The 14,730-nt window shown below is 40.9% G+C and overlaps 5 protein-coding genes across 7 annotated transcripts in view; 3 read left to right on the top strand and 2 right to left on the bottom strand.

Annotated features, from left to right (window-relative positions):
• aars1 (alanyl-tRNA synthetase 1) overlaps positions 1-2,785 on the bottom strand; it is a 29,716-nt gene extending 26,931 nt beyond the window's left edge. For both annotated transcript variants that reach the window (XM_029433288.1, XM_029433289.1), the window contains exon 1: positions 2,649-2,785. The gene's annotated coding sequence lies outside the window, so the exon portion shown is untranslated. The remainder of the gene's footprint in view (positions 1-2,648) is intronic.
• On the top strand, positions 70-6,345 carry exosc6 (exosome component 6). 2 transcript variants are annotated; one of them, XM_029433302.1, is made up of 2 exons: positions 70-369; positions 5,652-6,345. In XM_029433302.1, the coding sequence occupies exons 1-2, from the start codon at positions 92-94 to the stop codon at positions 6,196-6,198; spliced, it is 825 nt and encodes a 274-aa protein (XP_029289162.1). In that variant the 5' UTR covers positions 70-91; the 3' UTR covers positions 6,199-6,345. The 2 variants fall into 2 exon arrangements, with proteins under 2 accessions (XP_029289162.1, XP_029289161.1); XM_029433301.1 differs by lacking the exon at positions 70-369 and adding an exon at positions 3,211-3,547.
• A 1,696-nt stretch (positions 6,346-8,041) lies between these two features.
• Positions 8,042-8,486, top strand: LOC115009372 (histone H4). The gene has a single exon (XM_029433328.1). It carries the CDS (start codon positions 8,049-8,051, stop codon positions 8,358-8,360), a length of 312 nt encoding a protein of 103 aa, XP_029289188.1. The 5' UTR covers positions 8,042-8,048; the 3' UTR covers positions 8,361-8,486.
• Positions 8,487-11,124: 2,638 nt separating this feature from the next.
• LOC115009351 (histone H1-like) lies at positions 11,125-12,331 on the top strand. The gene has a single exon (XM_029433303.1). The coding sequence runs from the start codon at positions 11,562-11,564 to the stop codon at positions 12,189-12,191; it is 630 nt and encodes a 209-aa protein (XP_029289163.1). The 5' UTR covers positions 11,125-11,561; the 3' UTR covers positions 12,192-12,331.
• Positions 12,332-13,729: 1,398 nt separating this feature from the next.
• Positions 13,730-14,408, bottom strand: LOC115009360 (histone H2A-like). The gene has a single exon (XM_029433316.1). It carries the CDS (start codon positions 14,392-14,394, stop codon positions 14,011-14,013), a length of 384 nt encoding a protein of 127 aa, XP_029289176.1. The 5' UTR covers positions 14,395-14,408; the 3' UTR covers positions 13,730-14,010.
• Positions 14,409-14,730: the final 322 nt, after the last annotated feature.

Here is a 14,730-nt window from a genome sequence, read left to right as displayed (position 1 = left end):
CCACGCGGAATCATTTATCTGCTCGCTGTGTTTCCGGGGGACAGGTTTTGTGCTGGACTCCACACGCTGCTTCATTTCATTTCATTGCACCATGCCTACTGACACCAAACGTGTACGCGGCCCAGAAGTGTCACAAAGTCCGTCTCTGTTTTTGTGCAAACCGGCGGCTGTTTTCCCCTCGCACGGTGCAAGAGCGGACGGTCGGCAGCGGGATCAAGTGGACGTCCGGCCGGTGTTTGTCCGCTGCGGGCTGGTGAGCCAGGCCAAAGGCTCCGCGTACATCGAGGCTGGAAACACCAAGTTGATGTGCTGCGTTTATGGCCCCAAAGAAACAGAGCGGAAAGATGAGACCGATATGAAATGTGGAAAGTATGTCAGGATTTCATGAATATATATATTTGTATTTGTCGTTGCTCTACAACACCACAACACTCTTGATAAAGCGAACTTACACATTCTGCCTGAATTCATATCAGTAAAAGGCAGTTTTACTTAGTCGTGTACGACTAGCAACGTTAGCTTATGTTGGTTGAATGTCAACTCACATTAACCTTAAGATGGATAAGTATTCAACAAAAGTTACAAGTGTGTGCTTTTAAATGAGAACACTTATTTTATTTAACATTGAACAAACATGGGGAAAGACAGATCGACATATGTGACTTAAAAATAAACAGGTGCGTAAATACCAGCAATAAGTGTACATTATTAACATCAAAACACCTAAAGTTAAATATTAGAGGCCAAAAAGAGCTTCTGCCCACAATATTTACTGGAGACCTATTGCATGACCCTGCTGTTATTGTCATGTAGAGTTATGTACCATTGTACTGGAAACACAAACATTTAATAGCGTGCACATTGATTATAAACGTTCACCAAGGGGCTCATCCCTGTGATTATGCTGTGAGGACTAGTATCATGGAGTGCTGTAAATGAATGAAACATCACCAGTCACCTCTATTAAAGGTTCAATGTGTAATTCTGAGCCACCTGCTCCAAATAAATAGGGGGCAGTATTTCACCTACTACTGGGTCCATACAATCTAAATTCATCAATCATCAAAACCATCAGTTATTTAAAAAAGCCAACTATATTATGTTAACCTGTTTTAGTTGTAGTCGTTTGTCATATATATTGTATTCCAACTTTTAGAGTGTATTCTTTATATTGTGTTGTATTCTACAGCTATAGGTAGTGTGCAAACACGTGACAAAACTGTGTGACGTATGCGTGCGACGCCATGTTGGTTGGAAAACAAATCAACAACTCCGACTTCAAAGTATTGTGACTCTCTGGAGTCCTCTGCAAAGGCAAGATTCAGAGAAAAAGTCCAAATTTGCGGCCTTGACCCGTACACGCTAAAGCCGTCGGATTATATTGAGAATTTAGATTCATTACCGCCGATTGAATATCCAGTATATTGTGAACTATTTTGTGCTACAAATGTCGTGGGCAACCAACGCACAAATGAAGGCATACAAGAGTTTAGATGCTTATCATTTCTTTGTTTCTGGGTGGGTTGGTAGTCTTCTTACCAAACCACTGAAAGATGACAGGGTGCTCGTCCATGCCCGTGTGAATCACTCTCAAAGAGCTCGAGATACATCGCTCAAGCCGTGGTATGTGAGTGAGAAGAGCGGCGATGTTATCCTCGCACACTGTGATTGTATGGCTGGATTAAGCGAAGCATGTTCTCACATTGGTGCTTTGCTTTTCGCAAGTGAAGTAGTCTCAAGAATAAGCAAAACAAAAACATGCACAGAAGAAAAGAGCAAATGGCATCACATGTAAAGAAAGTGCCTTATTTACCAGTCAGTGATGTGGAGAAGTAAGGTCTTACAGTGTTCGGGTATATCATAAGCACAAATGTTAAAGTAGGAGACACAAACAGGAGAACACAGTAACAGGTCAAACTGTGCACTAAAGGATGCATATAAGGATCAACACAATGTGTGTGTTCATATTTGTAATCACTATATTAATAAATAGCTCCAACACTTAGTTTATCTAATAGTTGCGATGTCTACTATTAGGGAGGCCTACAAATACAGACACAAGTTAGTTATATCTGCAAGTCTAACATGACGTCTCAGGGGGTTAAGCCCTTTTCTCCAGCTGACTAAAATCAGTCCTCCCCTGTCACTTGTACACCTCCGCTGTAACGTCACAAGCGCACAGAAAGTGGTGCCAAAAAATAGTGCCAGTCATGTCAAGACACCATTCCTCTGAAAATGCCTCTAAAACCGGAGTCAAATCAAATCAAATGTATTTGTATAGCCCAATATCACAAAGTATACATTTGTCTCAGTGTGCTTTACAGACTGTACAGGTTACGACACCCTCTGTCCTTAGACTCTCGCATCGCACACGGAAAAACGTCCTAAAAGAAACCAGGTCAGCAGGCGCTGTCACGATTCATGATGTATGACGTAAAGTATCAGCATTCTCTGTCAGCTGATGTAAAGAGGCACAACTAGCTTGACAAGCTGACGTTAGCAATCAAAATGTTAGCCAGACAGGCTACCTCTATTATCCAGCCTGAGAGAGATTTCCGCACAAAACTCTAACAGAAAACCGACTTTACTGAATGGTACGGTAAACTGTTTTTTATTACAACAGCACCTGAGTAAAATATAATACTCACAGAAGTCGCTATTCCCGCAGAATGAAAGTGTCACTGCTCCCAGACACACCGCTTTAGCCCACGCTGCTCGACTAAAAGGAAAGCACAGAGACAGTGAACACGCCCACGGCATCCGTCCATTGGTCTAAGCACCGGTACATCCGCAAATGTCAATTTCTATTGGAGAAACCAACTGTCAATCTTAGCCGGGCCCACCACATCTATGGTACGAACTACCCTGGCTTGGCTGATGCAATGGAAAAGACACCGGTGTCAATAGATACGTTTGTTCTGTTTATTATAGAAAGGTGGTAGTGCACATATTTGTAAATAAAAAAGCTCACTTAAAATGGTGTGTCAATAATAATTTCTAGGCGTGATAGTTATTATTTTAGGTTTTTAGGTTCTGGCCGAGTCACCATATCTCCATATAAATGTGGTAGTAATTTGTGAATTTGTGACATATGGATCAAATATGATTGTTTATATTTTGCAACCGTGCATGAGATTTTTCTGTCACTGATGTAGTTTCCTCAGAGTTTCCTTCAGTCCCACGCGGAATCATTTATCTGCTCGCTGTGTTTCCGGGGGACAGGTTTTGTGCTGGACTCCACACGCTGCTTCATTTCATTTCATTGCACCATGCCTACTGACACCAAACGTGTACGCGGCCCAGAAGTGTCACAAAGTCCGTCTCTGTTTTTGTGCAAACCGGCGGCTGTTTTCCCCTCGCACGGTGCAAGAGCGGACGGTCGGCAGCGGGATCAAGTGGACGTCCGGCCGGTGTTTGTCCGCTGCGGGCTGGTGAGCCAGGCCAAAGGCTCCGCGTACATCGAGGCTGGAAACACCAAGTTGATGTGCTGCGTTTATGGCCCCAAAGAAACAGAGCGGAAAGATGAGACCGATATGAAATGTGGAAAGTATGTCAGGATTTCATGAATATATATATTTGTATTTGTCGTTGCTCTACAACACCACAACACTCTTGATAAAGCGAACTTACACATTCTGCCTGAATTCATATCAGTAAAAGGCAGTTTTACTTAGTCGTGTACGACTAGCAACGTTAGCTTATGTTGGTTGAATGTCAACTCACATTAACCTTAAGATGGATAAGTATTCAACAAAAGTTACAAGTGTGTGCTTTTAAATGAGAACACTTATTTTATTTAACATTGAACAAACATGGATAAAATTTATCAATCATCAAAACCATCAGTTATTTAAAAAAGACAACTATATTATGTTAACCTGTTTTAGTTGTAGTCGTTTGTCATATATATTGTATTCCAACTTTTAGAGTGTATTCTTTATATTGTGTTGTATTCTACAGCTATAGGTAGTGTGCAAACACGTGACAAAACTGTGTGACGTATGCGTGCGACGCCATGTTGGTTGGAAAACAAATCAACAACTCCGACTTCAAAGTATTGTGACTCTCTGGAGTCCTCTGCAAAGGCAAGATTCAGAGAAAAAGTCCAAATTTGCGACCTTGACCTATACACGCTAAAGCCGTCGGATTATATTGAGAATTTAGATTCATTACCGCCGATTGAATATCCGTATATTGTGAACTATTTTGTGCTACAAATGTCGTGGGCAACCAACGCACAAATGAAGGCATACAAGAGTTTAGATGCTTATCATTTCTTTGTTTCTGGGTGGGTTGGTAGTCTTCTTACCAAACCACTGAAAGATGACAGGGTGCTCGTCCATGCCCGTGTGAATCACTCTCAAAGAGCTCGAGATACATCGCTCAAGCCGTGGTATGTGAGTGAGAAGAGCGGCGATGTTATCCTCGCACACTGTGATTGTATGGCTGGATTAAGCGAAGCATGTTCTCACATTGGTGCTTTGCTTTTCGCAAGTGAAGTAGTCTCAAGAATAAGCAAAACAAAAACATGCACAGAAGAAAAGAGCAAATGGCATCACATGTAAAGAAAGTGCCTTATTTACCAGTCAGCGATGTGGAGAAGTAAGGTCTTACAGTGTTCGGGTATATCATAAGCACAAATGTTAAAGTAAACATTGAAAACATAGCTTTAGCATGAGCTCTTACCAGATATAAAGTGGACGCCACACACACACGGGTGAATTGTGCTTTTTTCTTCTGTTAAATCCTCACGAGTTATGTTGCTAAACCAGTTTACGGCGTTCAGTAGACAGCAATTCATCCCTCTTTTGTAGATCGTTGTTTTTGATGATTTTAGGAAATCTAAAGAACCGTTTCTCTGGGTCACGAGTAGCGTTATGACCACAATTATACACTGCGCACACGATTGCCATTTTCTTTAAATCGTAGACTTTTAAATACAAAGAAAATTATGAAGCGTTGCAGCAACTCACACGTGAACAGCCGCAGTCTTGGTTGTGTATTCCAATGAACATGGCTGAATTGTATTTGTATGTTGGCTTGGGTCCGGGTGGCAGAGACTAGGAAAGGACTTGTGTTTTTGTTTCGTGCTCCGGGCTGACTCGGATACGGCCGGCGCAGTAACAGCGGAGCAGCCTCCCACTGACGTTGAGGGTGTGAGTCGTTTTCTTGTTTCTGCCACTTTGGATTTAATCAAAACAAACTATCAAAAGGTGCAGGGATCATGGATGCAATGTTGACATGCCCTGAGTCTGCCTCACTTTCTCACTATCGCCTCTAGATGACAAAGCGGTATTACAAGACTGGACGGAGCGCAGCTAGTCAGTCAGCAAATTATCGTACATACCTCTGCAACACATGGACGTCTTTGACATAAGGTCAACACTGATAATGTTAGTTAATTTTTAGTTTTATGTTTAAATTCTGGCATACCGTACACATTTAACCTTTAACAAATATATTTTTTCCTTTTCCTAAAAGTGGGAACAAACTAAAATCTTTAATACTATTTTTAATGAAAGTCTGTAAACGGTTGAGCTGGGTTTGCCCTCAAGCATCCGCGTCACTACGTCATAAAACACTTGAAGTGCACTTCTATATATAGGAAGAGTATATGAATACAACTAAACTGTATTCCTCTGTGTATCCAGGTTGACTACTGACATGCGTTTCGCTCCGTTTTCCTGTCTGGAGAGGGGCTCCTGGATTCAGGGGAGCCAGGACAAGGATCTCTCCCTGATGCTGCATGAGAGTCTGCAGCCAGCCGTGTGCCTCCACAAATATCCCCGCTCTCAGATTGAGGTCAACGTGATGGTTCTCGAGAACAGCGGTTCAGTTCTGGCCCACGCAGTCACGTGCGCCTCTCTCGCTCTCGCAGATGCAGGTATCGAAATGTATGATCTGGTGCTTGGTTGTTCCATACGCCAGGATGGTGCCTCTTATGTGGTTGACCCTTCTTACATGGAGGAAAACAGCTGCAGCTCAGTCGGCAGCAAGAACCAGGGCGGTCTGACTGTTGCGTTCCTCCCCAGCCTGAACCAGATTTCTGGGCTGCAGTCAGATGGAGAAATGACTGAAGAGACTCTGACAGCCGGGGTCAGGACCTGCATTGAAGGATGCTATAAACTGTACCCGGTCATCCAACAAGCCCTGGCCAAGGCTGTGCGCAGGGCGGCGCCCCCACCATCAGAGAGCTGAGACTCATAACCAATAACTGCTCAGTTCATAGTTTTACGCTTTCCACTTCTTATTTTGACAACATAATCTTTGTTTCTATGTTTGCTATTATGTTCTTTAAATGAACATTTAAAATACTGTTTTCTTATTAAACAATTTAACAAGGCACGTAAAGTCTGTAATTCCTGAATGTATTGTCTAAATGCAACCTACTAAGTAAAAGTAGCCATTAGCTTTGCTGGAGGTTATGGTTTAAAATGGGCTTAAACCTGTGTGGTCTGGAACAAAATGACATTGCCTCTGAAACTAAGTTGCTGTGTTGAAACTGTGGTTTAAATAGCACTTGTGGTTTAGCTTAAACTCAGTTGCTGTGTCTTGTAGAAATAACTTCAAAATTCAAAAAGAGGTGGCCATACCCAAGGATTTTGTTAAACCTAAGGTTTACAGAGTCTTTTGTTTTTTTCTTTCAATTGCTAACAACGGTTAAAAACTATCTTAAGAATGTCCAAATCCAAACAATTAGCCAAATAATGAGTTAATTTTCTGCTAAAAGCCGTATTTTATGTATGAAATACCAACTCTACATTTCAAAATATGAAAATAACTTTCTCTAAATACACTAACTTTACCAAGCACAGCAATCCACACACAATTAAAATAGAGATAAGAGATAGAGATAGATAGAGAGAGAGAGAAGAGAGAGAGAAGAGAAGAGAAGAGGAGCAGAAGAGAAGAGAGAGAAGAGGAGAGAGAAGAGCAGAGAGAGAGAGAGAGAGATAGGAGAGAGAGAGAGAGAGAGATGAGGAGAAGAGATAGAGAGAAGAGAGAGAGAGAGATAAGAGAGATAGAGAGAGAGATAGAGATAGATAGATATAGATAAGATATAAGAGGAGATATATGATATTAGAGATATAGAATATATAAGATGATATGATATAGTAGATATATATATATTATATATATATATATAATATATATATATATATATATATATATATATATATATATATATATATATATATATATATATATATATATAGTCCTCATTTTTATCACTGGATTTTTTTGTTCATATTTTGTTTAATTCGAACTCAACAGAAATAAAGCAAAACCATGCTATATAAATATTTTCTGTACTTCATTAAGTACAAGATTAAAGGTAGAAACAATAAATACAGTAAGAGAGGAGGCAAAAACACAGAAAACAGAATACTACATTCATATCTGGAGTATGGAGTATTCATATCATTGAGTCTCATCGTAATTGTTTTTTATACTGTACTGATTTAGTACAATTTAAAAATACTAACAACATGGCTCTGTGGATGACAATGTCAGTCTGTTGGGGGTCAGTCCACCTCTCAACTTCATCACAGTCTTCTATCCTTGGACAGTCTCGGTTAAAATCTAAGTGATTTATGTAAAATGTCATAATATGTCATTTCTATTAGTTATACTTTGTCAATTGTTTACATTTTTTTTACATATTGTGAAAATAATATATAGAAAATAGACTAGTAGGTCTACAATAGACAGAATACTACAATAAGCTCTGCAGATGTATCTGCATGTATTCACATCAAAATTGCTTTTGATACTGTACGTTTATTTGATACAATATAAAGGTTTTTGAGTAAAAAACGTTTTGCTTGACAAGAAGCAACAATTTATAGGAGACATGCTGTCGCTGATTTATGCTGTTGTTCAGTAGGTGAAGCTAAAGCACCAAATACTTAATTATCAACCATCATGAACATCCAAAGAAGAAGACGAGGCCCGCCTCTGTTTTCTATCACGTCCTCAGGCATGATTTAAATATCCGGGAACCCAGCAGAGTTTACCATTGAGTGGAAACACATTGAACAGTGAAGATGAGTGGAAGAGGCAAAGGAGGAAAAGGACTCGGTAAAGGAGGCGCAAAGCGTCACCGTAAAGTGCTCCGTGATAACATCCAGGGAATCACCAAGCCCGCTATCCGCCGTCTGGCTCGCCGTGGTGGAGTGAAGCGTATCTCCGGTCTGATCTACGAGGAGACCCGCGGTGTGTTGAAGGTGTTCCTGGAGAATGTGATCCGTGATGCCGTCACCTACACCGAGCACGCCAAGAGAAAGACCGTGACCGCCATGGATGTGGTGTATGCTCTGAAGAGGCAGGGACGCACTCTGTACGGCTTCGGAGGTTAAACACGCACCGTCCGTTAATTGAGACCAAAGGCCCTTTTAAGGGCCACACACTTCATCAACTTAAAGACATGAAATCCTGTTTAAATCACAAACTACTATATTATAACAGTTACGAAGAAAGTGACCCATGTCTTTTGTGTACATAACTTCAATATTCCGGTACCAACATCTGTATTTTCTGTGACATCAGCAGGGAGGGCTTTAATGGCGAACACTAGGGGGCGGTTTCTCATGAGTAGTTTAAACCAGAAATGGGCTTTTATGTGGACTATTTAATCTAAGACATGCAAGTACCTTGCATACAAGTGGCTTAAATTAGTCGCAGACTATAGAGGCTTGGAGTAAGGTAAGCAAGACTAAAGGAGAACACCTGGGTTAAGCCTCATTAGGTTAAATTTGAGCACATGCTGTTGGTGTAATGGTGCTCAGGAAAACCCAGAATGGATTCAAAAACACCAATTCTGATGTGAATCTAGAGACAAAAGTATGCCAGATGCAAAAAGAATACGTTCCAAAAACTTTAGTGAATATGAAAAAAAGCTACTAAAGCAACTTGTGTCCAACCATCCATATATAGAAAGTAAAAACCATACTATAATTACATATTTCTCAAATGTATATTTTCCAAAATCACATGTAGAATTGTATGCCTTTATAGACTCTGTGGAAGAACCTTAAACTGGCTTTAAAAAGCTTGAACGCAGAGGCCAGAAGAGAGTGATTTAAGACTGGTGGAGGACCGCCAGAAACAAACACAGATTAATTCAGTGACTTGCTGTCTGGCATTAAAGAGCACCAGCAACCTCTGGGTGGTATACCAGATGATGACCATGTAGAAAGTGGCACAGTGGCGCGCACACACACCAGTGAACATAATACTACTGTACATACATTTACATAGGTATTTGATATTATAAGAGTATGGCTGTGGATCATATGGTTATATTTGTGTTTCTAATGGTGTTCTATTCCCAGAGGAAAGGAATCTAAACAGGCTTGGAGAGCCAGGGCACAGTGAGTGTGTGCCATCCACATCTGCTGTAGCTTCCCTGAGAAGATGATGCCACCACCTTTCAGCAGAGAACAAAATGACCATGCATGAAAAGTTAGCCAGAGAATTTCATGAGCAAAAAATGAAATGAAACTCTAAATTAGGCCATTGATGGAAAACCAGTTCTTGTTCTCCTCAGCATCAGGAGTTGATGGACACGTGATGGGAACATGACATCCATCTATGCAGCCCAATCACTCCTGGGAAGTGATTATATTCATAGTTGGCTTGGACGGCAGCATCAGGGAACTTTATATAAATACTCCTCAATTCACAAATAACCTTGCAGACTTTATGAACTATTCTACAAACAGTTGCTTCACTGACGCCACACAATTCACCAGTTTCCCGATGAAAAGTTCCAGTTGCCAAATACTGGGTAAAGGCCTTCCTCTTTGAGACAAGGAGGAAAGGCGAGGCTCATGTAGAGATATTATTTGCAATGCATTTTTTTTGTACATTCTAAAGCGGTCTCAAAGTTATTTCATCATAGTAATTTAATGGATTAAGTGCTGCCCACAAAAGTCCATGCTGCCTCACAAACAAACAGTTGGATTTAAACAGAGGTTAATTAAACATGCCTCCTTGAAGGATTAATTTAAGATTCAATTTAGTCCTAGAGTAGCTCTAATCCTCCCCCTTGCAACCAGTTTAGTTTAATCCAGAACAAGCTAAATACAGGATTATGAGTGACTATGATGAGTCTGTACAGGTAGTTTAGTTAGAACAGCCTAAACGGGCATTTTAGTCTGGGATTAGGTTTGAACCATGACTGTGAAACCGCCCCTAGATGTGATGTGTTCTTACTTTATATTCCAGGATGGAATTAAAGTTTAAAGATCACAAATGTTTTCAATCATATAATCTCACAATTTTTCTTGAATAAAATATGTAAGAATGATATCAAATATATTTAAGTAATTGATTCAATATCTTATTATGGTTTATAGGAAGGCAGTTGCCCACTGTTTATGCCTTTTTTCTTCTATAAATAAGACAGTTTTGTATAGAAACGCTAATGTCTTCAGCAGGACTATTGATGGACTCATCGCAAGGTGACGTTATAGACATCAAATTTACGATTACAATGAGAAATCGCAGTAATATTATAAGCTTGACCTGAACTGCTGAAGTACAAATCTCTTTTCTCCGACTGGATAACTTTACCTGATGATGTGATGTTTATTGGCTTTAATGAAAATAAGGTTGTTTGTGCAAACTGACAGCTGGCATTCCTGGCACACATGCAGGTTATATGACTAAACGTGTATCTTTGGTTACATAGCATGTGTAACAAAGATACAATGTAAGCTAAACCTTTTCAAATCAGTGCTTCTTTAAATCCACTCAACATGTGTCATTTAGTCGGTCCTCACTTTCAACCTCAGCAGATATACAGAATAACTTGTGTGACAAGTCTAATATGCAGCACTGATATATGTATCAGTGAAACATTTCAATTAACATTTAAAACATCTAACTGTGCTTCTCTGACAGGTCACATGTATCTGTCAGTGTGTTTGATCATTATTAGTATACTTGTTAACTATTTATATTAAAAGTCGTCCTCAGCAGAGGACATGTTCACAGCTCTGATAGGAAGTCTGACTAAACTGCACCATGAGCCTCGGCCATCATCAGTGTGTTTGCTGCTACCAGAAAACTTCACTTTATTACAAACTCATCAACAGCAGAAGGTTGTTTTTACACGGAGTCCCTGAACAAACACGTGGGCCAGTTGGAAAACAGCTTTTGATGAAGCTCTGATGCATTTTAAATCATTTTAGGGGAGAAATGAGTGTGAAAAGCCGCTGAGCAGTGCTGACCACGGCGGTGAATATGTGAGGTTTGGAGGCTCTACAAACAAAATGCAGAGAGCATCAGAGCTCCTCGTGACTTCAACATGAAGAGACACAAGTCCGCTGTCGGTCCCTTCGCTGTCAGCCTTCAGCACTTCTCCTACATTTAGTTTTAAGGCTTTTACCAGTGCAGAGAAAACACAAGTGGCCCGGCTTTCAGACTGCACAGAGGAGCAGCGAGCCGGCTGAGTCTCCACGGCTCTCATGGTGTGTTTAAGTGCAGCCTCCTGCTCCGGGCTCTTCAACAGTCAGACTCTCGTGTTATCGTGAGGACAACAAGTTGAGCAGAAAATGTCAGAAGTAGCTCCAGCCGCCGCTCCGGCCAAAGCAGCCAAGAAGAAGGTTTCCAAGCCGAAGGCGGCCGGCCCCAGCGTCCGCGACCTCATCGTTCAAACTGTGGCCGCATCCAAGGAGAGGAGCGGCGTGTCTGCGACCGCCGTCAAGAAGGCTCTGGCTGCCGGAGGCTACGATGTGGACAAGAACAATTCCCGCGTCAAGACCGCCATCAAGAGCCTGGTCGAGAAGGGGACTCTGGTCCAGATCAAGGGGACCGGGGCTTCCGGCTCCTTCAAGATGAACAAGAATGCTGCCGACACTAAGGCTACGAAGCCGGTCAAGAAAGCCGCTCCTGCAGCCAAGAAGCCCGCAGCCAAGAAACCTGTAGCGGTCAAAAAGCCCGCGGCAGCAGCAAAGAAGTCTCCGAAGAAGGCGAAGAAACCCGTAGCGGCCAAGAAAGTAGCCAAGAGCCCCAACAAGGTCGCCAAGAGCCCCAACAAGGTCGCCAAGAGCCCGAAGAAGGCCGTCAAGAAGGTTACAAAGAGCCCCAAGAAGGTGGTGAAAAAGGCTCCTGTAGCCAAGAGAGCCCCAGCGAAGAAGGTCGTCAAACCCAAAGCGAAGAAAGCAGCACCCAAGAAGAAGTGAGCTGTCATCAGTCTGAACTACAGCTCCCACTAAAGGCTCTTTTAAGAGCCACCACATCATCCTGAAAGAGCCTTTTCCTCTTTATTCTTACCGTCATTACATTAGGATTTATTTATGTTAGCAGCTAAAGGAAAAGTACACAACCATTCATTTGCCTTCAAATTATTCACTACAATGATTAAATTGATCACAATGAGCAATTACTGACCTTTCCCCAGTTTATTTCTAATTCTGATTGAACTTGAATTGTCACATTTATATATGTAAAGAAATTAATCTTCTATTTACTAACTATGAAAACATTTATACATATATACACTGAAAATACAATAGTTCTATATATAAAATATAGTTTACTATGTTTCAAATTATAATTAGGCCATAGCCTAAAACTGATTCATTTGGAAATTAACTATAGTCTAATGCCTAATATAAAAATGTAGAATTGTTCCCACTAAGTTGTCATGTAGCCTACGGAAACACCACCAATGAATACTGTAATAGGATTACTTGATTAATAGAAGAAAATTATGTAAACATTTGTCCTGCAATGATTCTGTCCCGAGAGTTTTGATCCATATAAGTGATTTCTACTGTAAATATAAACACACAGTTGACCAGAGAGCTACAAAGTCATTTCCATGTCATATAAATGTGCTCTGCTGTATGGTTGCTGTAATTTAAGATTGAATTCTTGACTCAGTCTTCACTAAACTTTTAATGTTTAGTTACATAAATGTCTTTTAAATCCAGTGTCAAGTGAATGTGAGCAGCTCCATCGACTGTCTGGAAGTTCAGTCTGAGCAACAACATGAGCAACGTGCTAAAACCTTCACATCCATTTAGTCCCAGGGCTGACGGTAAAGTAGGAATAACCACCAACAGCACCTTATTAATATCATACCATCAGAAAAACAGGAACTTGTAAAACTTGTAACTTTAATTGTAAATATCTTTGCAATAAATTACTTTAATCTTTCAGAATTACAGGAATTCCTCAATTAACAGTTTTTTGATCATCACAAATTCTTATGTTCATTTTTAATTTCTTACTTTTTGAATAAGTCTTTTTGTATCACTACACTTCTAAAAAGGTACAACATGGGTCCAAAAGGACACGTATTCATTTCTTTGCTATATTTTTGGAAATCAATTTAATCATTTAATATTCCAAGTATTGGAATTATTAGTATTAAAATCATGTTAATAATGTATTTGGGAAACTGGCTCTTGTATGCTCCTCATTAGACGAGATTAATCCCTTTTAATCAATTCAAACCTCTTGACTGACAGAGCAGTGCAAGAGTTTTCTATGAATTGATGTTGATCCACAGGTTGATATCCTTGGTCTGTGTGATCTATAACTTGATGTATGCTGTGAGTGTTTCAAATTTGTTGTCAACTCTACATCAGTGAAGGTTGAAAAACATCTTAGGAACAGCTCTGTGCCTAATAAAGTATCAACTGAGTGAGTTAGATCAGAGTCATCACATGCTTTTACTGTCAAAGTGGACACATACCAGAGCAGAAGAAAATATACACTTTTGAATTTCATAATGGCATCACTCAGAGACGTTAGACTGGCTAATAATGTTGTTTGAATGTAATAAGTTCCTAATAACAACTATTGTTAATGGTTTTTAGGGCTATGAACTGTAGTTTATCACCATTGATGGTAATATTTTATGAACAAAGTATTGCCACGTTCATGATTGTCTCGTGGCTGCATTGATGAGAATCGGAGCTCTTTATCAGGAGTGTGTGGCTCTTAAAAGAGCCTTTTTGTTTCTGGTTTCCAGCAGTCAGCGAGTCTCCAGATTTACTTCTTGGCGGCCTTTTCGGTCTTCTTGGGCAGCAGGACAGCCTGGATGTTGGGCAGCACGCCGCCCTGAGCGATGGTCACTCCTCCCAGCAGCTTGTTGAGCTCCTCGTCGTTGCGGACAGCCAGCTGCAGGTGACGGGGGATGATACGGGTCTTCTTGTTGTCGCGGGCAGCGTTTCCAGCCAGCTCCAGGATCTCAGCGGTCAGGTACTCCAGCACAGCCGCCAGGTAGACGGGGGCTCCGGCTCCGACACGATGGGCATAGTTACCCTTCCTCAGATGTCTGTGGACACGGCCGACAGGGAACTGGAGCCCGGCACGGGAGGAGCGGGTCTTTGCCTTCGCTCTGGCCTTTCCTCCGGTTTTTCCTCGTCCAGACATGATTCTTACTTCGGCTGTTGTGAACAAGAAATGTATGATGTCACGTCGCCCAAACCGGCTATATATCTGTGCTGAGCTGCTTCGTGATTGGCCATCAGTGAGCGTACCTATGATCGTCCAATCAGAAACGATGCTAGGTAAAGTTGATGTATTTCCCACAAGGTTTCCGCTTTATACTGCTACTTCAAAATAAAACGTAACAGATGAAACCGAAAGTTATTGTAATATATTCCATATTGCCCACCATATTTTATTGTTACCTTTATTGTTCTGTGAATTGCCTTTGTATGTGTGTATTGTTTGGTAAAAGTTATGATCTTTCAGATTATTGACATT

Source organism: Cottoperca gobio, chromosome 6, assembly GCF_900634415.1.
Source record: "Cottoperca gobio chromosome 6, fCotGob3.1, whole genome shotgun sequence".
NCBI classification, from domain to species: domain Eukaryota; kingdom Metazoa; phylum Chordata; class Actinopteri; order Perciformes; family Bovichtidae; genus Cottoperca; species Cottoperca gobio.
The sequence above is the reverse complement of the archived record's forward strand: the minus strand, read 5'-3'. Positions and strand labels throughout refer to the sequence as shown.

Coding starts and splice junctions, on each gene's coding strand:
- exosc6 (XM_029433302.1), top strand. CDS start 92: ATGCCTACTGACACCAAACGTGTACGCGGCCCAGAAGTGTCACAAAGT. Junction 370..5,651: donor ACCGATATGAAATGTGGAAA/GTATGTCAGGAT, acceptor CTGTGTATCCAG/GTTGACTACTGACATGCGTT.
- LOC115009372 (XM_029433328.1), top strand. CDS start 8,049: ATGAGTGGAAGAGGCAAAGGAGGAAAAGGACTCGGTAAAGGAGGCGCA.
- LOC115009351 (XM_029433303.1), top strand. CDS start 11,562: ATGTCAGAAGTAGCTCCAGCCGCCGCTCCGGCCAAAGCAGCCAAGAAG.
- LOC115009360 (XM_029433316.1), bottom strand. CDS start 14,394: ATGTCTGGACGAGGAAAAACCGGAGGAAAGGCCAGAGCGAAGGCAAAG.